The 20,642-nt window shown below is 40.0% G+C and overlaps 1 protein-coding gene across 2 annotated transcripts; it reads left to right on the top strand.

Moving 5' to 3' along the window:
• The first annotated feature begins 512 nt into the window (after nt 1-512).
• Nucleotides 513-19,390, top strand: ZDHHC13 (zinc finger DHHC-type palmitoyltransferase 13). 2 transcript variants are annotated; one of them, XM_061355021.1, is made up of 17 exons: nt 513-597; nt 1,694-1,836; nt 2,229-2,351; nt 2,813-2,890; nt 4,176-4,320; nt 5,595-5,659; nt 6,388-6,550; nt 7,097-7,222; nt 7,517-7,650; nt 8,432-8,532; nt 11,461-11,585; nt 13,417-13,479; nt 13,886-13,979; nt 15,315-15,398; nt 16,763-16,920; nt 18,312-18,409; nt 19,182-19,390. In XM_061355021.1, the coding sequence occupies exons 1-17, from the start codon at nt 577-579 to the stop codon at nt 19,315-19,317; spliced, it is 1,857 nt and encodes a 618-aa protein (XP_061211005.1). In that variant the 5' UTR covers nt 513-576; the 3' UTR covers nt 19,318-19,390. The 2 variants fall into 2 exon arrangements, with proteins under 2 accessions (XP_061211005.1, XP_061211004.1); XM_061355020.1 differs by having other exon boundaries at nt 550-648.
• The last annotated feature ends 1,252 nt before the right edge of the window (nt 19,391-20,642 follow it).

Below are 20,642 nucleotides of genomic sequence, written 5' to 3' on the forward strand. Positions count from 1 at the left end.
CAAACCCCAGAGCAGTGGAGAATGGGTTTATGATTGCCTTAATAACTCTTCTTCTGCCCCTGCTTTACATGCCTTATAATAGAGCCTGTACACTCTCCTCTCCCAGTGTTTTGACCAGTGCTTGGACTGCTAGCAATGAGGCAGTGGGCTCCACACTGGGATAATTCTTTGGTAACCTTTCATACTGTAGTATTTGCTTATAACATTACCAGGTGTCAATACACTTGCAAGCTTTAGGAGGATTGCAAACTCCTCCTCCCATTTTAAAACCTACTGAGAACTCTGTGCTGCTTCCAGGCGTCCTCTGGGCTCCTCCTGTTGTACGAGGTGGTGTGAGCGGGAAAGTTATACCCTTCTTAAGTCCTTCGTAGGCGAGAACTGCGGCTATACCGCTGTCGGCCAGACCTTCTTGCCGCGGCCGGCTGAGGCACAGCGCCCCAGGTGAGGCCGCGGGATATAGCTAGCCCGCACCGCGGCTGCCCGGGCCGTTAGGGCCCGGGCCCGCCCCCCGTAGCCGGTAACCAGGAAGCGGGAGCAGGAAGCTGCGGCAGGCGCGGAGCTGTGGGCACAGCGAGGATGGCTGGTGGCGGCCCGGCGGTGAGGGGAGCCCCGGGAGCGCTGGGGGGAGGGGTGCTGGGCCTGCCCTCGGTTAGTCCAGGGCCTCGCTGCCTAGTTCTTGAGGGCCCCGAGGCCCCGTGAGGCGACGGCTGGGGCCGGCCGGCGGTTTCGGGCTCCGGCGACAGGCTGTCGGCGGGGTGCAGGCGGTTGGAGCCAGGGAGAGGCGCCGGACCCGCTGTGCACCCTTTGCTGGGGCTGCCCCGCTCCCGTGGGGTTGGGGGCACTGGGCGGGCCCTCGCAGCCCCGTGCGAGGCTGAGGAGGGCGGGGGCTTCCTCGCAGAGAGCAGGGAGGGAGCGGGAGGTGTCCGCCGGCTCGTGAGGGCTCTTGCGGCCGCGCTTAACAGTGAGGGGAGGCCCGTGTTCTTCCTGGAGGGCTCCTCTCCTGGAACCGCCCTGCCGGCGGGCCCTGTGGATTCCAACTGTTCTGGCGGTTCAAAACCTGCTCAAGAGATCACAGAATGGTTTTGGTTGGAAGGGACCTTAAAGCTCACCCAGTCCCAACCCCCTGGCACAGGCAGGGACACCTTCCACTAGACCAGGTTGCTCCAAGCTCTGTCCAGCCTGGCCTTGAACACTGCCAGGGATGGGGCAGCCACAGCTTCTCTGGGCAACCTGTGCCAGCACCTCAGCACCCTCACAGGGAAGAACTTATCTAAACCTATCCTACCTAATCCAAACCTTTCTTACCTAACCTATCTTACCTAATCCAAATCTTTCCTTTTCTAGTTTAAGGCCTTTTCCCCTTACCTAATCACTAGGATATCCTTGTAAAAAGTTCCTTTCCAGGTTTCTTGTAGGTATAGGCTGGCATTTCTAGTATGGCAGCATTGCTGTAGGTAAGGGTGTTTTGACAGGAGCCAGCTCTGCAAGGTGCTTAATATCCTTTGTAACTGATGGATCTTAACCGTCACTCTTCCATCTTCCATGTCCCTGTGCTAAATAAAAGGACTAGTCTCTTGTCAGATGGCTTTAACTGTGCTTTAAATGAGCTTGCTTATTCTTATTAATACAATAAGGAGGTGTGGTGTACAGTATATGAAAAGTGTTTGTTGACAGATGCTTTGTTAACCAACAGTGTAAAGGCCATTGCCATGGACCTCATCGACCTCATATGCACAACTGCCACAGTGTCCATGGGGATAAAGATCTCCCAGTGCTACCAGGACTGTATCCCGTCGTTGAAGACCCCAGCATTTGTGATATTGTCAAGGCTACACAGTAAGTATATGTTCTATGTGTGCAGAATGTTGAAATAGGTGGGAGTGTCCTCAAATGTGAGCCAGGTTGGTTGTTTTTGCAAAGGAAAATTTTAGTTTAGTTTTCTCCCCATAGCGAAAGAAGGAAAATAATTTAAAAGTATTGTTGCAAGCATTTTTATCAGAAACAATAGTATCTCAACCATATTAGTTAGGTAGAAAGTTCTGTTCATCAAGGTTCAGGCCAACTCTTTTTGCTAGACTTCCACTGAATGCAATGTGAAATTCGCTGAAATAGGAGCTGCTGGTGATTCTTGATGAGATTTGTTTTTCTTTAGTATGTGGCTGTCTCTAAACTGGGGGATACTTAACAAATGGATGATAAGTATATTGATTATTTTTTTCTCATTTAAGATATGGAATGATAGAGCGATGCAAAGAATTGGTAGAAGCGGGATATGATGTTCGACAACCAGACAAAGAAAATGTGACTCTTCTTCACTGGGCAGCAATAAACAACAGACAGGAGCTGGTTAAGTAAGCTCTAGAGTCCTTGGGAAAGTAACATGAGTATTCTGCCTCCGTTGTTTATAATCACTTTGCCACTATTTTACTTCAAAAGAAGCAAACTTTGTTTGGGAAGAAAAGCATAAAATTCACATTTTTAACCCAATTACATTTGTGAGAATGTCACTTAAATGTAAAATTACCTTGGTTTCTTTATATGTAAAATTACATAGTACATGAAATCATTAGATTTTCCTGCGTTGGTTTTTTAAACAAAGATTGAAGCTGATTTTATAAGTGCCTTGCTAATGACTGTATTTGTTCTTAACCATTTTTTCAAACCAGCATTCTTTACTGAAAAAATCCTCTTGTCCATTTGCTTCTCTAAGTGAATTTTTGTTCCAAGCTATTTACTACTAGAGCTATTTTATCCTTAGTATCATGTTTTAATGTTTTTGGCTATTCTTAATCTTAATGTTCCTGTTACACAGGTATTATATTTCCAAAGGTGCAATAGTGGATCAGCTAGGTGGAGATTTGAATTCAACTCCCCTTCATTGGGCCGTTAGGTATGCTGCTTGCAACTCCTATTGTAAATCTGTTAGTATTAACAGTCATAGTAGCATTTTGTGTAGTACAGCAGTGGTCATTGTAAATCAAACACTGGTGGGTTTAATTTATTGAGGTATAAGAGATTTTGCAGCATGTGCATAGTAGTGGTGAAATCTGTTCTCTGATCCCTGGTGGCTTTGCAAGCCACGGAGTTATGTGAGTATCTGTGCTTCAGTCACTTGAACTCCCATTTTGAAGTTTCTCTGGGGCTGGAACAGTGCTGTTCAGACTTCCTAAGTCCTGCCTTAGGGCAAAGAAAGTTTGTTATATTAGGGTACTGAAGATTGCTGGTGGTGCTTATTAGGGCGCAGTTTAAGTCTGAAAAATTTGTGGTCACCGTTCCCCTCAGCAGCCTGTCTAGTTAGTATGCTTTCAATTGTTTTATCTTCTGTACTAAACACTTCTTAGCTTCTGCACACCACACCTTGGTGTGCTCTCATTAGACTCAGTGTTGCCAGTCCTGGACTTGAAACACAAGTTTATAGCAGTAGGACCACTGTAAGCCACCTTGTTGTTCAGAGGCATGTAGGGAGGACTTTGGCCTTTATCTCCCAGTGCCACCAGCTTTTTCTCCTGGGTTCCTTAGAGCTGCCACCACAAACATAAAATTATAGAATGGATTGGGTTGGAAGGCACATTAAAGTTCATCAAGTTCCAACCCCCTAGCATGCAGTGTCTTCCTGGGCGATGGTGTCTATTGGTGCTTGCATATGTTTAACGTCAGTTTGGATCTGCTCTTTCTGGATATGCTCTAGATGACATCAGGTGATACTTTTAAAATCATTCAACTTTGGCTTCTAGGTCAGTATTTGAGTTAAATGACCAAAAGAACAAAAGCACTGCTCATCTGGGAAGAAGCATAGCCTTAAGTAATTATTCTGGGATAACTTCTCTGAATGCAGATTTTCATATCAGGAGATCAGTACTTTCTACTGGGCTGTCTTAGTCTTCTGCCAAAGTTAGATACTTCTTCAGAGGAAGATTGCTCACAGGAGAAATTACTGTAGAATAACCATTGTATTCTAAATTAATGGTTTGCCTTAGGTTGATCTATTAAGATGTATTTTTAATACAATTTTCTGCTATAAAATTTAATTTAAAAAAAAGTAATTTCCTTAATAAAACCACAACAATTTGAACAGATTCTTTTTCAGAGTACCCATGAGAATTATTAAGGCAATGATTTCATTAGAATGTCTGCCTTTTTTGTCATTTCTAATTTCATTTTATGTATTATTACAGACAAGGACATCTACCTATGGTCATGCTATTGTTGAAATGTGGAGCAGATCCCAGTCTTATTGATGGGGAAGGATTCAGTAGCATTCATTTAGCAGTGCTGTTCCAACACGTTCCCATTGTTGCTTACCTCATATCCAAAGGCCAGGTATGTTGTTGATGTCCCACTGTTGTTTTCTACTTTGAGTACATACCTCTGTGTATGATACGTTTCAGAATTAACTGCTTTGTTTTCTAGATGACAAGCAGGTATTTGACAGCTATTTCCCTGTGCCCCAAGTTCAGAGTAACTTAAATTATTCATCATTTATATGTGTTTGGTTTTTTGTTTTAATACCCTCCCCTGTTCTTGTCACATTCACACACAATTGAGAGCGTTTAAGGAGAGTTGTTAAGACTGCGCAGATTTGTGGTGCTGTAAAGTAACTGGCTCTTACCTGAGAACAAAAAGCACAATATGCCATATCTACATCAGGAAGCATTTACTATTTGATTACAGTTTTATAACTAATGGTCTGTGCAATTGTCCATCAATTGAAGTGTGCAAAATAGATGACCAGCCTAGGTCTGAATTCTATATTACAAATGTTTGTATATTCTGTCCTTTTATATTGTATCTACTCTAGTTGATTTCTGCTTAACTTACATCTGAAATAAGCAGAATTAATTCCAAGTGTAATAATTTGCTAATAAAAATAAGAGTAGAGTTTTACGTGATCTAGATTATTTCTTTGAAGGACTGAGTATTAAGATTTAAAGATTTGGTAAGTTTCTCATAGAGCTCTCTAGTAGAGTGACTGACTTCTAGAATGTAGGTATGGATGGTATACATCCCAGACTTAAGGAAGCTTTTAGCCCATCTATCTTCAACTAAAAAATTCAAGTGATTAAACATTTAAGTTATTCTGCTTTGACTTAACAGTGGGTGGAAGCAGGGAAGAAGGAAATTTTCATTGTGAAGACTATTAGGTAATGCAAGTTAGATGATTAAATAATTATGTTGTAAGATATGTAATCCTTTTTTTTGTTGTTGTTTTAATAAACCAGTTTTTTGTACTTGAACATTCTGTTATTTACTTCTGTTCATACAAAGAAGGTGGTTAACATTGCTTTTCAAACTCCATTTTATGTATAATATCTTTGTGCAAAACAGGACAAGAAATGTGGTTAACATGGTTCCCTTAAAAATGTCCTTAGTGGAGACTCAGTGTGTTAGGAAGGGAATGCTCATGGAATGCTCACAGAGCAAAGAGAAAAATTTTTAAATGAGCATCGGCTTCTTGGCTGGTACAATTTGGTTTCTTTCCATTTTCTTTCTGTTAGTGCAGCTAAGCCAGTTGTATAGCTCCAAATCTGACCATCTAACTCTGTCTCCTGAAATCCCTGGTAATCATGTGCTTGTTATCTTTTTCTTGTACTTAGAACGTAGACACAACAGACTTCAATGGACAAACACCTTTAATGTTAGCAGCACAAAAAGCCATTGGGTAAGTAGCAAGTAACTTCAGAAGAATCTGTTGTACCCAAGAAGCAGTGAGGTGAATCTTGTGAATTTTTTTTTGTTAAACTGACATTTTTTTCCCTTTTAGTTGTACTAAAATATTCAGTATTTCAGAGATCAGGAGTTATGAAGTGGCTAATTGGACATAGCAAAGAAAGTCAAAAGAATTTCTAAAATAAACTTAGTTTTGTGACTGAACCATGTGCAGCATTATTATGCTTTCCCAGAAATCAAAATCAAGAGGTGGCTGCATTTAGAATAAATAAAATTTGAAGATGTAAGCTGATGTGCAGTATTGTAGAAAGATGCGATCATAGAATCACAGAACGGTTTGGGTTGGAAGGGAGACTTTAAAGCTCATCCAGTTCCACCTCCCTGCCGTGGGCAGGGACACCTTCCACTAGGCCAGGTTGCTCAAAACCTGGTCTGTATACAACATGTGTATAGACTCCATATTTGTTAAAATGGTAAAATAATATAGTCTGGAGAAAAACCCTGGAGCCAGGTCCTGAACTGTAAACTCAAGATTTACTGTTGATGAGCAGGGTCTGAACAAGGCTTTGTGTATCTGCTGTTATTTCACAGAGAGGAACAGTGTCTTTTATAAGATGTTCAAAAGTTTCATATCCAGTATCTTCTTCATATTCCAAGATACTCATATCTTCATATCAAAGATTTTCTGTCTGTTAACTTTTATACTTTATTTTCACCTAGACCAGAACCCACGAGGCTTCTCTTAAAGTTTAACCCCTCTCTCAATGCTGTAGACAATGTTCAAAAGAATACTGCACTGCATTGGGCAATAGCATCGGGAAATACTAGTGCAGTGGATCTGTTGCTGGAAGCTGGTGCTAGCCTGGACATAAAAAATGTCAAGGTACAATTTCTTTCATGATACTTCATTCCATGGCACATGGGTGTGTAAAATGAATGTAAAGAAAAACCTGAGTCCTCTCCACTTCGGGTATCCTTTGCACTGGGGGTTGACTAGGAGGTTCTTAGTCTTTCCCGAAAGGAATTATCCCCTTTCTTGTGGTGTGGCTGAAAGTATGGATGCAGAGAATCTTTGCAATATTCATTATATGAACAGCTGAGCCTTTCAGTCACTGATTTTCTTTTGCAAATTTTGTTGCCCTCTCTCCCTCTTTCAGTTCAGTGCTTCAGGTTGTTGGAGACAGTCCAGCAGGTAACTCGAACAGATGCAATCTGAAAACAAGCAGCAGCTTTCTGAACTACAAAGCACTGGATTAAGCATGTTAAAACTCTGAATTTAGCTTTTTCTTGCCTTAAAATAAAAGGGGAGGGGCTGGGAAGTGATTGCCCAGTTATTCTTGTTTTAGCTATATTTATTTATTGCTTCTGTTAAAAGGGAAAGCATATACGTGTTAAGTGCATAAATAACTAAACATTTCTGTTGTTAAAGGGAGAGACACCATGTGACCTTGCTTATCAAAGTCTGAATCGCTTCATGGTTTATATGGTAAAAGAGGAAGAAAGAATGCGGAGCAGAAGAAATGATATGTTGCTGAAAATAGTAGAGAAATATGAGGTAATTTCCTGAGTAAAAACTAAGAAATAAATCTAGAGCAGTCTGTGTTTAGAATAATAATGCAGGCCAACTCCTTCCTAACAAGAGGATCACCTATGGTTTCTGAAACTGGGTGCACAAAACCGAAATTCTTTAAAGCATGTAGCAGTGGTTTGGGTGGGGATTTTGTGTTGTCTATCACCTTACCTTACCTATCTTGAGCCTTTCAGCATTTGTTATTACATTAGCTAAATACTTTTGAAGTAAGTCCTGCTTGAATACTTTGTCATATTTTAACCATAATAATCTTAATAGCTCGTCCTGCTGTTTGCATCTTCCTTGACATTTATGTGGGCCATAGGATACGTCATGAACTTAAGTTCTGATTCTTGGCTTTTGAAAGGAGGTCTGCTCCTCTTCCTGCTGTTTGGGATGGCTCTGTTTGTGAGGTTTGTGGCTCTTTCTCTCTATACATGTATTTCGTTGGTACAGATACCATATAAGGTACCTATTGCAATATTCTTTTCAGAGTTTAGTTTCACTTAGCAAAAAAATACTTCCTGAGAAATGGTTGCAGTGTATGTGAAGGATTTAAATATATGTACTTTTTAGAATGACCATAGAAATGGAATGTCTTTAGGTGTGCAAAATAATAGTTTCACTGAAAAATTTGGGTAAAAAACCCCAAACCACTAAAGTGTTTAAGCAGGCCCACTAGCTAATTTTAGTGATAAAGAGGGTGTTACTGAAGATCTGCTGCCAGTATGATGTCAATGTCAATGCACAATGCTCAGAAATGTACTTTATCTCAATTTTCCGTCTGTATTTGTGGCACAGCATGAGCTTTAATGAACCATTCCATCCCCTCCTGCTCCCCAGAGTTCCCAGTGTTATCCTGAGATGTTTCACAGCTTTCCTGCTTTTTTCAACAGTTTCTACAGCAATGTGCAAATAGACAGAGATTGCAATTTTCACCCACTGCTGCAGCACTTCTGATATTTAATACCAGGCTGGAGTAGAGCACTCTGCAGTTTAATTTGTTGCAGTTAACTCCCTGCACATCTGGCTGAATAATGCATTTGAGTGAGGAGAACTGATTACTTTGAGAGATGTGAAGTGCACTGCATGTGTGAAATTTTAAAAATAACTGAGCAGATGGTGGATACTCTGCGGAGTTATGGTTTAAATACATTTTTTTAATTTTTTTTTTTCTTTTAACATCCTTTTTAGGCAACTTGTGGGGCTCAAGAATCTAAGGTACCTTCCCACAGCATTTCTGCTAAGTTCCATATTTTGGATGTCTGTGACCTGGATTTTCTGGTTCCTGCCTGATATCCTTTATACGCAAGAAATTCAATAGAACTCTCCCTAACAGTTCTTAATAACTGTAGGCCTGGTCATGCAAGTAGTAATGAGCAGTGCCAGATAATTCTACGTGACTGTTAACATCTGGTAAGACTGGTTTACTTCCATCAGGCAGGGGTAAAATAAATTTGACTTTAATTTCAAGTTATATATGGACTAAAAATTTATACCTTTTTATCTGTATCAGATAATTTGTGTATAAATCTGAACTATTTCTTATCTTCCTGGAATATGAAAAGGAAGGCATCTTGGTTATAAACCTGATTGTCTCTTAACATGTCCATGTGACTTTACTGTATGAGAGTCTCAATTAGGAAGGTTAATGTATTTTGGCATGTGGTATAACAGGATAACGAATGCATTAATAATAAACATCTCTTCTTTCTAAAATGACAAGGATTTGACAGTCAGTGAAATTCATGCTTCTGCTTTTTAAAATAAAAACAGTATCCTTACCACCAAAAAAACAAGGAACAAATTTCTTCAGGTCTCTCCGAAGTAGATCTTCCAGTCTCCTATCCATTCACAGGTTATGCTGCATCCTTAGTGTGCAGTGAAGTAATTTCTACGTTTCCTTTGCTTTCTTTCAAGAGGCTTTGCACTGATTAGTACAAAAAAGTTGTAGTAGTTTACGCTTGCTTTTCAGTGCCCTGCGCTTATGGAAACATAAGATCAACTGGGTTGGAAAAGACCTTTAAGATCATCAAGTCCAGCCTTTACCCCAGCATTGCCAAAGCTACTCCTAAACCATGGCACTGACAGCCTTGTCTACATGGTTTGCGAACACTTCCAGGGACAGAGATTCCACCGCTGCCCTAGGAAGTTACACAGGAGACCTCTGTTTATTCATTGGTTGATTTTTATGAAAAAACCCTTTAGAGACATACTTAGAACTGTAAATAATTTTGTGCTAAACCAGCTGAAATACAGTGCTACACAGTTTTAATGAAATTTTTGATTACTTCATCCTTTAAATGGCGTTTTCTTTTGTATTGTTCCCAATTAAGATGTCCTTAATAGAATTAATCAGGATTAACTTGGGAAAACTGATCAAGTATATTCCCTGTGGGGATACATGCATATGCTTGTCTAAATGAAAATCATGCTATTCAGGGTTACACTGTGAAGTTTTAAGATTTTTCTTGGTGTCATATACATGAAAAGTAGATCAAATTCCAACAGTAGGATGTTGAGTCAGGCACTCTGCTGAAGGTAGGGAGCAGAGCAATATTCTTGAAGGTCTAGCCAGAGCTTGGTGACATGGGCAAGTGGATAGTTTCCATTTCAGTATCTAGCCCTTTTCCTCGTGAATGTGTTTTCCTTCTGGAGCTGCTCACAGATTTGAGTGTTATAAAATTGTTCACTGTTTTAGTTAGCTGTATTTATCAAACTGTCAAACTGATCCTCTAGACTGAATGAAAATCCAGCCATTCTAATTAAGGGCTTCTCTCAGCCCTAACACAGCTATAGGTCTGCTAAAATTCAGTGCTAATATGTCATAATTTATCATCTAGATTTTAATTAGAGGTATCTGCAATATTGTTAGTTTGTAAGACAAAACAACCTTGAGGTTGCAGAACTTGGTCTTTAAGAGTTATTCACATTGTGTGGTTATATAGCAATTGAGAGGTCACTGGAGATGAAATCCAGGCTTGGGAGCTCTGACTGCTCCTTGGTGGTATCATGGACTGTTCTTTAGCTATCTGGGCTCTCAAGGTCAATGTTTGGATTTAATTGTTGTGAAATTTGTCCCCCTCCTCAGTCCTCTGTTGCTGTATAGAGACAGTTAATCTTGACATGTTGTTCTCCCCCTTTCACCTGACATACAGATGTTTTGAGTACCTAGTGTAAAAATCATGTTCCTAATGACTGTATATCCTCCCTCTTGCATAATAATTTGTCTGCTAGAGATGTTGCAGCAAATAACCGTACTGAATTTCAATCTGCTTCTACGGCATTCATGAGAGATGAATTCTCTCCATAGACTTAAATGAAAATAGTCAGCCACTGGGTAAAAGCAAATGGTATGCAAGAGGAAAAATGTCTAATTAGACCAGAAGTTTGTCATTTGATCATCATGGCAGAGGTTGCCCAGAGAAGCTGTGGCTGCCCCATCCCTGGCAGTGTTAAGGCCAGGTTGGACAGGGCTTGGGGCAGCCCCTTCTAGTGGAAGGTATCGCTGCCTATGGCAGGGAGTTGGAGCTGGATGAACTTTGAGATCCCTTCCATCCCAACCATTCTGTGATTCCATGGATTTTATCATATATTTGTGAGAGAAGAAGGATTCCCAGTAGCTATCCCATTACCTTCAGAAGTGTTTTGTCAGTGTGTGCTTAGTATAGTTTTTTGTAGTGACAAAGGTATTTCCAGGATGATTTCCAGTTGCATCTTTCTGTCTGAGTTTACTTAGTGGTTTTAGCTAAAACAAACAGGAGGGCAGGACCTAGAAAACAGTACAGGCATGTTCAGTGACTTCGGGGTGTGTGCTGCAGTTAGCCAAATCGCACAGCTGTTGGAAGTTCAAAAACTATGCATGTCTGCTATGCATGTCTGATTGGTATTGCAATCAAATAGACAAACTTGAGTGAGAAAAAGAAGAAATTGAATTCACTTTGAACCTGTGAAACACTCAAAGGCAAAAATCTGCACTCTGCTAGTCAGGATGACAGCTATATTGTTTGTGCAGTTGTAAAAGTCTTCTCAAGTGCTCAAACTGGGCAGAGTATTCAACTTCTGCAATATGATGTCCTCTAAAAGGCAGAAAGGATCCTCCTAGAAAAGTGAAATTTATTCTTTTTCTTTTTGTGTGTTGCTTGTGAAGTAATAAACTAGTTTTAGAGTATTTTCTTTGACAGATAGCAGTGATAGAATATATTCCTTAACCTGAATATTACATGGAACAGATAGAATTCTTGAAATCACTGTCATGCTCAGCATGGTGGGTCTGCTTTATTATTTCTATAAAACTTGGAGAACTGATCCTGGATATATTAAGACCTCAGAAAAAGAAAGGAAAGAGGTAGGTGACTTCATAAAAACAGAGGGAAGGGCTCATCTGGTGCAAGAGATGATCATATTCGTCATCATGTGCAGTTTTGTTAGTCTTGAAAGCAGTGAAATATGAAGGGTTTTTAGCAACAGCATTGAACAATGTAGATAGTAGATAATGTGTCCTTCTACTGCTTGTTTCCTTATCTTCATAATCCTGCCATAATGGCCTTGCTTCCGTCTTCACTGAAATGTGACCTTTGGCAAAACAGTGTACAGAACCACTGTTGTTATCTGTGATATAAACTCACATAGAACTTCACTTCATAAATGTGAATTTTGAATGGTTGCCACTCCAGTTGTCTCAGGTTAGCAAGAGATATTCACAATGCTTTCCTACAACTCTCGGTGCTCATAAAACTAGACATTTCTAACTCAAAGGCTAGAAATAACATAGATTTTGTTAGAAGCTTTCAAGATGCATATAATGGTTTGATTTTTGTGGTTAGGCATCATGTAAATGACATGCAATTTCCTAGCTCTGTCTTAGAATGGCAAAAAGAAATCAGCAGGGACTTTGATATTTGGTCTCCCCAACTTGTGGATTAAGGAAAGCATTGTGTTTGTGATTTCATTACTCTCCAAGAGGTTGTATTTGTTCAGATTGCCAGTGAGAACTGCGTTTTGAACTTTTTGCCACAGGACTAGGAAATGTTGTCTACCTAGTATGCATGACAGAGCAGTGAAGACAGCAGCTCTCATATCTCTGAGGTCTGGCTGACTACATGAGAAGTATCTTGTATCTTAGAATCATAGAATAGTTACGGTTGGAAAGGACCTTAAGATCGGCAAGTTCCAACCCCCCTCCCATGGGCAGGGGTGCCTCATAGTAAACGATGTCACCTAAGGCTCTGTCCAACCTGGCCTTGAACACCGCCAGGAATGGAGCATTCACAACCCCCCTGGGCAACCCATTCCAGTGCCTCACCACCCTAACAGTAAAGAACTTCCTCCTTATATCCAATCTAAACTTCCCCTGTTTAAGTTTAAAACCATCACCCCTTGTCCTATCACTACAGTCCCTAAGGAAGAGTCTCTCCCCAGCATCCTTATAGGCCCCCTTCAGGTACTGGAAGGCTGCTATGAGGTCTCCAAGCAGCCTTTTCCAGGCTGAACAGCTCCAACTTTCTCAGCCTGTCTTCATACAAGAGGTGCTCCAGTCCCCTGATCATCCTCGTGGCCCTCCTCTGGACTTGTTCCAACAGATCCATGTCCTTTTTATGTTGAGGACACCAGAACTGCACACAATACTCCAAGTGAGGTCTCATGAGAGCAGAGTAGAGGGGCAGGATCACCTCATTCGACCTGCTGGTCATGCTGCTTTTGATGCAGCCCAGGATAGGGTTGGCTTTCTGGGCTGTGAGTGCACACTGCAGCCGGCTCATGTTAAGTTTCTCATCAACCAACACCCCCACGTCTTTATCCACAGGGCTGCTCTGAATCTCTTCTCTGCCCAGCCTGTAGCTGTGCCTGGGATTGCTCCTTCCCAGGTGTAGGACCTTGCACTTGGCATGGATAGATGAGATGGCCTTAAGACCATCTCATTTTGAAGAATACTTCATCCACATGATTAATTAATTTTGGCAACGGAGATAGTTTTCTGGATAATTCTGCATGGGGGGAGTTACATCAGTCTTTGCTGTTTGGTGTTTCTCACAGACCTTTTTTAAACATCAAGCACTTATTCCTATCAATGCTTGGCACTCAAAATGCTGATGAGTTGTGAAAGGCCTAATGTAAACATCTTCACATCCCTCTGGAAATGCGATCCAAACACAAGCACAAACTACTTTGTCTTTCAGAACATTGTAGCTCTTGCAGAAGCAAATTCCTTGGACTTCAGAATGTTTTGCACATCATGTCTTGTAAGTGAGGTTTTGGTATTTGTTTGCTTTTTGAACCTGGCTTTTACTCAGTACTGCTATAAAACGCTTTCTTCTTATTGCTTGTCATGTAAGTGTTAGATGCATAGTTTGTTTTGTGTTATTTAGATTTACGTTTTTCTTTTATAGTGACAAAAGAGATGCTTTGATATCCTTGGACTCTAATCTTAATAAAATAATTCTATTATTTTTTTTGTAAAATTAAGATTCATAGTTCTTGTGTATGTTGCTTGTTGTGAGTCTGTTAGAGTATAAAATACGTTTGTTGTACAAAGTAAATTTATGTTATAGAGAACAAAATATGATGATGCCCATGAGTAGATGCTCTAAGGTTTAGTGAAATAGATGCTTTTTCTATGGCTGTATTCTTTTCTTTCCCCTCAACTAGGTAAGGAAGCCTTTGAGATCTGTGCATTGCCTTGCTTGTGATTCATGTGTAGCCAGATACGATCATCATTCTCTGTGGACTGGACAGTGCATTGGTGAGAGGGTTTATTTTATTAGAAAATGCCACATATTTAAAAAGTTGCAGAAATAACATTTATCTCCTGAGAGAGAGAGCACACCCCATGTAAGAATACATAGTTGATGCTGAAGGGCTTACTGATAGGTGCCAGAGGGAAATGATTTTTGAGAGAAAGGCAACTGTAATTGTTAAAGAGATGGGTTGGTCAGCCTGGAAGTAGGGACCAAAAAGTCTGAGACTTCTGCTTTTGAGAGAAAGAGTAACAGGAACAACAGGAAGCAATGAAATAGGTGGCTAAAGTGAATGCAGAACTGGTATTTGCCAGGCACATCATACTAGGGAAGGCTCAGTGAGAATAGCATCTGGATTTAAAATTGGTAAAGAAAAAAAAAAAAGTCTTTACATTGCAGGCAGAGGAAATTTGGAGCTTGCTGCCATAAGAGTTTGTAGATACAGGCAGCATCAAAAGGTTCAGAAAGGGATTAGACAAATGGTTGTACAGTGTGTCCAAAAGTAGCTACTAAAAGAACTAGAAAAGTGTGTACGTATCTGATTTTAAGACAGAAGCTGTGGATGAGGAGAATGAGCTGAAGAAAGTGGCCAGCCTCACATGTCCTCCTGGACTGATGTCCGTTGTCACTGTTAGAGACAGTGCAGTGGAGCAGATGGACCATTTAACCCTGTAGAGCGCTTTGTTTTGGTGTTCTTTGAGAAACTCCCACTTTTACAGAATCAGCTGGGTTGGAAAAGACCTTTAGGATTATCAAGTCCCCCAGCACTGCCAAGGCCACCACTAAACCAGGTCACTGAGGGCCTCATCTACACAGTCTGTGAACACTTACTTCCAAGGATGGTGTTTACATCAGTACTCTGGGAAGCAAGCATATTCTTCCTTTCTGTCTCATTGCTGGTGATGCTCAAGACAGAAAAGTTAGAATTTTCTATCTGTAGCAATGTATTGTGGTGGTGAGACATCCTTCTGATGCATTGTTTCAAAGCTTTGATCAATACTGATTGTAATTTAAAGGAAAATATTTGTGTATCTTCATGTAACAGTTTCTCTGACAGAAGTCTGGGGTTTTTCATGCCTGTGTTTGCAGTTCTGAAGCACACAAAGGTCAAACGATTAAATTGAACAGCTTAGATTTTTCAGTTATAAGGGACAACTGTACTGTGCATATTTAGAGCTGTGGTTGCACAGTTAGTCCTCATCTAGCCAAAACAGCTAAAGGCATGCTCTGAAGAAGAGAGAAATCTGGCTGACTTCTTAGTCCTATGAACTTAAAGGGAAATGCAAGTACTGCTGAATTTTAGAAAGTCAACCTTTTTTTTTATCTTGTCTCAAATTCAGGCATTGGGAACCATTGTTACTACCTGCTGTTCCTGTCTTTCCTTACTATGACCGGTGTCTGGGTGCTTTATGGAACTCTTCTGTGTATGTATCCATGAATTTATTTCAAGTTATCTTTCGAAGATGTGTGTGTATGGTCTTCAGTTTTCAGTATTTCATTTCCAGCAAGCATGATGATACTTGCACAAATAATACCATATTTCAGCAGTGCTACTATCTTGGAATTCCATCTTTAAATGAAAATACATCATATCTGAGTCTTTGGTCAAATGTCTACTTACGTGTGTGCTGAGTAAGAGCTACTCTGCAGCTCTAGTGGGATGCCCATTGGAAAATACAATATCAGTAAGCATTTATCTTAGGTGAAATAGGACAGCCATGTGGAGGAATGTCAGTTACAGGTTCTAGCCTGGATAGCCTTCATTGTAATGGAAAATCAGTTTGTAAATACTTTATTGCAAAGGCTTTATTGATTTTTGTTATTTGGAAATAGCTACATTGAACACTTGCCAAAGTGTCTTTTTAAGGTAGTGATGACTTTGAGAACTGTCTATCTAACTGATAAATCCAAAATGGAAAATAGAGACATTTCTTGGAGAGAGTAGAGCCCTTAGAATGTATTTATACAGCTAACCACTAACCTTTAAGTAAAAAGTTCTAGATTTTGTTTTATATTACTTTACATTATATTGAAATGGGTCAATGTTCAAGATAGTGAAGTGAACCAGCTATGGCAGTGGAGAATGCAGGATACTTGTATGAACATGTGTTGCTTTCCTGTCTTTTAGTGGTGGTCTTATATATATGCAGAAAGCATATGGGTTTTCTCTGTTCCCTTTGTGTGCAGGATCATGGGAGGAAAGTAGAACCTTTTCATTGTTCTACTGACACAGAAGCAAAAAGAAGTTGCTCTGCTTCTAGCTTGTGGGGTTTTTTTTCATAGGTTAAATGTCTGTATAGTAGGCTTTAAGTATCTCTTAAGAAGTTTACAGAAGGTAGGTGTTCCAGTTTACATCTATTTAGTAGTGCTAAATGCGGCTTTCTTGGCATTTTCACCATCGTGTCTTCTTTTGTTGATGATGGTATTAAGGATAAATGATAAGTTCTTGCCCTAAAATTACAAATGTGCATGAAGCAAAATTTCAGAAGTCTTGACAGTGAGAGGTGATGACTTATTTCAATATAATATCACGAATGTAGTCAGTGCCTTGAATGGTCCTTCAAGGAACATGGGGTTATGTGGGTTATAAGTACATAATGTAATGATTATGCAGCCAGAATAGCAAGCAGTCACAGATCTCTGTGGGTGCTTTTAAATGGGAACATGATATATCAAGCATGGTATTCTAGATCATATTGCTAGGTAATATTAATTCCCCATGCAAACAATCCTTGTTCAGTTCTTAAGTGGCCTAATAACATAATTAACTGATTATTCATCTTGCCAGATTGGACAAATCATTGTGCAACAAGTTACCATCAAGATGGAGCATGGACATACTTCACACAGATAATCTATTGTTCCCCGTGGGTTTTCTACATGTTTGTACTAGCCTGTTTTCATACTGGATGGGCTTTGTTGTGGCTGATTGTTCAGCTTTATCAGGTAGTAGTTTGTTTCAGTTTCTGCTCCTCTCTTTAAGAGTCATCATGTTAAAGCTTTTCCCTACATGATCTGCTCCCATAAGAACTGTGCCTGTTTTCTTTGATTGATGAATGTCACATCTAGGTGCTTTCCTTAAATCTCAGTGCACTCCTTTCAGTTTCATAGGTACTTGTGCATTCAGCATTTCCATGTTAAAAGTAGGATTACAGCCTGCAAATCATTCCTGTCACTGAGTTCTGGGTTTAGTGGTCATCAAAAATTCCAAACCTATAAAGACTTATTTAAAGATATTTTCTAATAGAAGCGGTATTACTGCCCCCAAAATGGCACAAAAACTCAATAACGTGATTAGCCTGAATCAAAGATTCCATGGCAGAGCTCAGCAGTGCATCATTAAACTGCATTAAATCCCATTACTGCAATAAAAAGATGAGATCCTGGTGGGGACTGTCGAATTTCTTGGTTATGTTGTTCTCAGACAGCACTTGGCTATGCAAACAAGATGGAGAACAGCTGTCTTAAGAACATGTAGGAAACAGCTTGTTTAGCAGGTTTTAGGAAAGATGTGTCATGCGAATATGTGTTAAGCATACTGAGCTAAAGCCTTTTTTACCATCTTGTTTAAAAAAAATATCCACAACTTGCAGTGTGTACTGCTAGATGTCTGTAATGTCCATGCTTACCTTCCATCACGTCCATTACTGAGATACCATGCTGGAAAAAAACAAAAAACGGTTCTAGGTAGGATATTTACAGTTAACTACCATGTTTTGTGTGCAGTCATTTGTAAATGTACTGCTTTATGATAATGTGGCATTCAGCAAAGACTGTATAAGATTTTGCTAAGAAAAGCAGAAAATGGAAGAAGGAATAGGTAAGCAAATATGCAAAAAAAACCAACTTTCATTTTACGAAGCTCAGTAAAGAAGACATGGAATAAAGAAAAGGGAGAAGTTGAGTCTCTGACATTTACTTTTTTTTTTTTTTACATCTACATCTTTTTTGCTAAGCTACTTGGTCCTTTTGGAGGATCTTTCTTTACCAATTTGTGTGGTAGATTACAGACAAAATCTGAGGAGATAAGTGCTTAATGCCTGTAATCTTAAACTTCTGTAGACATCTGTGAAAGTACAGTCTTGACAGTACAGTAAAGTCATCCCAAATAAGCTTGCCTCCTCAGCACAAGTGTTAATGTTACAGTTTGCTGGGTTGTTTTAGTCCAATTGACATGTAAAAACATACTTTTCAGTCTAATTATGGCAGTAGTTACTTGTTAGATATGGCAAACCTCTTCCCATCCCTCCCTTCCCAGTAGTAGCTTTTGGTAGCACCAGAATTTGAATTTGTGATGTTCGTGTTTTAACCATGTTTTACATATTCATTTTGGTAAGATTGCATTCTTGGGATTGACCTCGCATGAAAGAATGAACCTCCTGATACAGAGAAAATCTTCTAAACATGCTGTTTCACTCAGGAGAACTCCATACAAGTGAGTATTCATGAAGAGCACGTTTTAAACACATTTCAGTACTGATTTGCTTCACTGTTTCATAAATGCAAAAAAGTGGTGTTCTGTGGGTGTGCTGATCATGCCTGTTGGGAGCTGTGCTAAGAGAAGGGAGTGGACCTCATTTATCTTGCAGAGAACTTGCTTTGCGCTGGGAAATAAATTGCCAGCATAAGAGCTGCTGGGGTTCTTTCTTGCATGGCTGAATATATAGGAAAAAAAGGTGCATAGCATAGTGGATCCATAGCATCAGTCCATAGCATTCATCAGTAGACACTATTTTGGGCGTGAGGGGATATTGTCCTTTAATTTATTCATTAATATGTGTGTGTGTGCTGTAGATTCAGAAAGAGACTTAAGCTATGAAGTGACTTCTTTCTGCCTTCTCTTGCAGTAGTTAGTTCAACAGAGAAACCAGTACCAAGGTTTCCCCGTTATACTAGGACTCTCTGTTTCCTCATGTGTGGGAGCAGATGAGATCTTACTAACTTTTTAATATTTGAGGTGAACTTAATTTGTTCTCATTCTATAATGTAATACAGGTTGTAGAAGTCTTTAATGTAATACAAGTTGTAAGAGTTCAACAAAGGAATGATGGTCAATGGAGACCTGTGCTTATGTTTCTTCTCCCAGAGCTGTCTTCATTGACAGCCTTATGTCTGTCTTATGTAGTGTCTTATGGTGAATGTGTATGTTTGATGCTTGCAGTCCTCTTATGTTAAGTTTTATTAATGGGTATTTCTTTCCTTTTCAGTCTCGGATGCTTCCAGAACCTTGCAGACTTTTTTCAGTGCAGTTGCTTTGGTAGGTTCAAACCCAGTGTAATTGACTGGACCAAGCAATACAACCTTCTTTATCTGGCAAAGGAGAAAACTGTTCATTCTGTATGAAGTTTTGCTTAATTTCTAAAACCACTGAGCTGAAAGCTAAATAAAACTGGATATTTTGTTAGTTTTTACAAATTCTTCTGAAGTTCCTTGTTTTTGTTTTCATTACCATTTCAAATATTAAACCTATCATGCATAAGCTACAACAGATTTGTATATGGAACAATCACTATATGTCTGTGATGCATAGTTTGAACCGAAACGATCTGAAATTTTATGTGACTAAGAGTGTATTTTTCAAGGTAAGTTTATAGGGTGGAATTTCAAAACCATATTTTTAGCCTTTGCTTTATTTTGCAGATAATAAAAGAAAATTATATTGTAAATGAAGGGGAGTGTTCATATTTAAAAAAAAAATTGTTACATTTGCACTATAATTTTATTACTGATATTGTGAAAAACTCTTTTAAGTATTTGTGTTTGGAGGGCTTATATGTAATAAAATAGGTCTTTCTAGCTTCTAAGGGTGTTTTTACAGACTGAAATAGTCAAGGGATTTGTGGCCAGTGAGGTATGGTAAGAACAGCTAGGCACAAAGACATAAGAAAACACCTGACTCTTTGCCTCCTGTTTTGCATGTATATATGCCCTGTTAGTGTGTGAAAATGGCTGTTGGTGGTGAAAAAGAGCAATTGTCGTGGTTTAAACCCAGCCAGACAGCTTGTGCACTTGCTCCCAGTGAGTGGTGCCGGGCTGGAAGCAGTCGAGGCCCACATCCCCCCTGCTCCCGGCAGCTCCCCCACTTCCCTGCTCCCGGAGGGATGGAGAGGAGAATCGAAAGAATGCAACTCCCATGGGCTGAGATAAGAGCAGTCCAGCAACCAATGTACAACACAAATCACCACCGCTACCACCAGTAACAACAATGGTAAGAGATAATAGCAAGGGAAAAGAGTACAACACCACCCGCTGAACAATGAGTCTGACCCAGCAGACCCCCTGTCCTTCTGGGTAACTCCCAGTTCCCCCCTGGGCATGACGTGGAATGGAATACCTCTTTGGTCAGTTTGGGTCAGGTGTCCTGTCTCTGCTTCCTCCCGGCTTCCCCTCCTCCCTGGCAGAGCATGAGGCTCACAAAGTCCTTGGCCAAACCAAAACATCATTTTTATCAGCTCTGTTCCCAGCCCGAAAGTCAAAACACAGCACTGCACCAGCTACCAAGAAAGAGAAAAAATGACTGCTACTGCTGAACCCAGGACAGCAATGTTGTCTTGGGTTCAGCTGTACCAGTTATTTTTCTCCTTCTTAGTAACTGGTGCAGTGCTGTGTTTTTTACTTTAGCCTGAGAACAGTGCTGATAACACACCATTGTTTTTAGTTGTTGCCAA

Source organism: Neopsephotus bourkii, unplaced genomic scaffold, assembly GCF_033783945.1.
Source record: "Neopsephotus bourkii isolate Nb327-2 ecotype Australia unplaced genomic scaffold, CSIRO-AGI_Nbou_v1 NB_768, whole genome shotgun sequence".
In the NCBI taxonomy this organism is placed as follows: Eukaryota; Metazoa; Chordata; class Aves; order Psittaciformes; family Psittacidae; genus Neopsephotus; species Neopsephotus bourkii.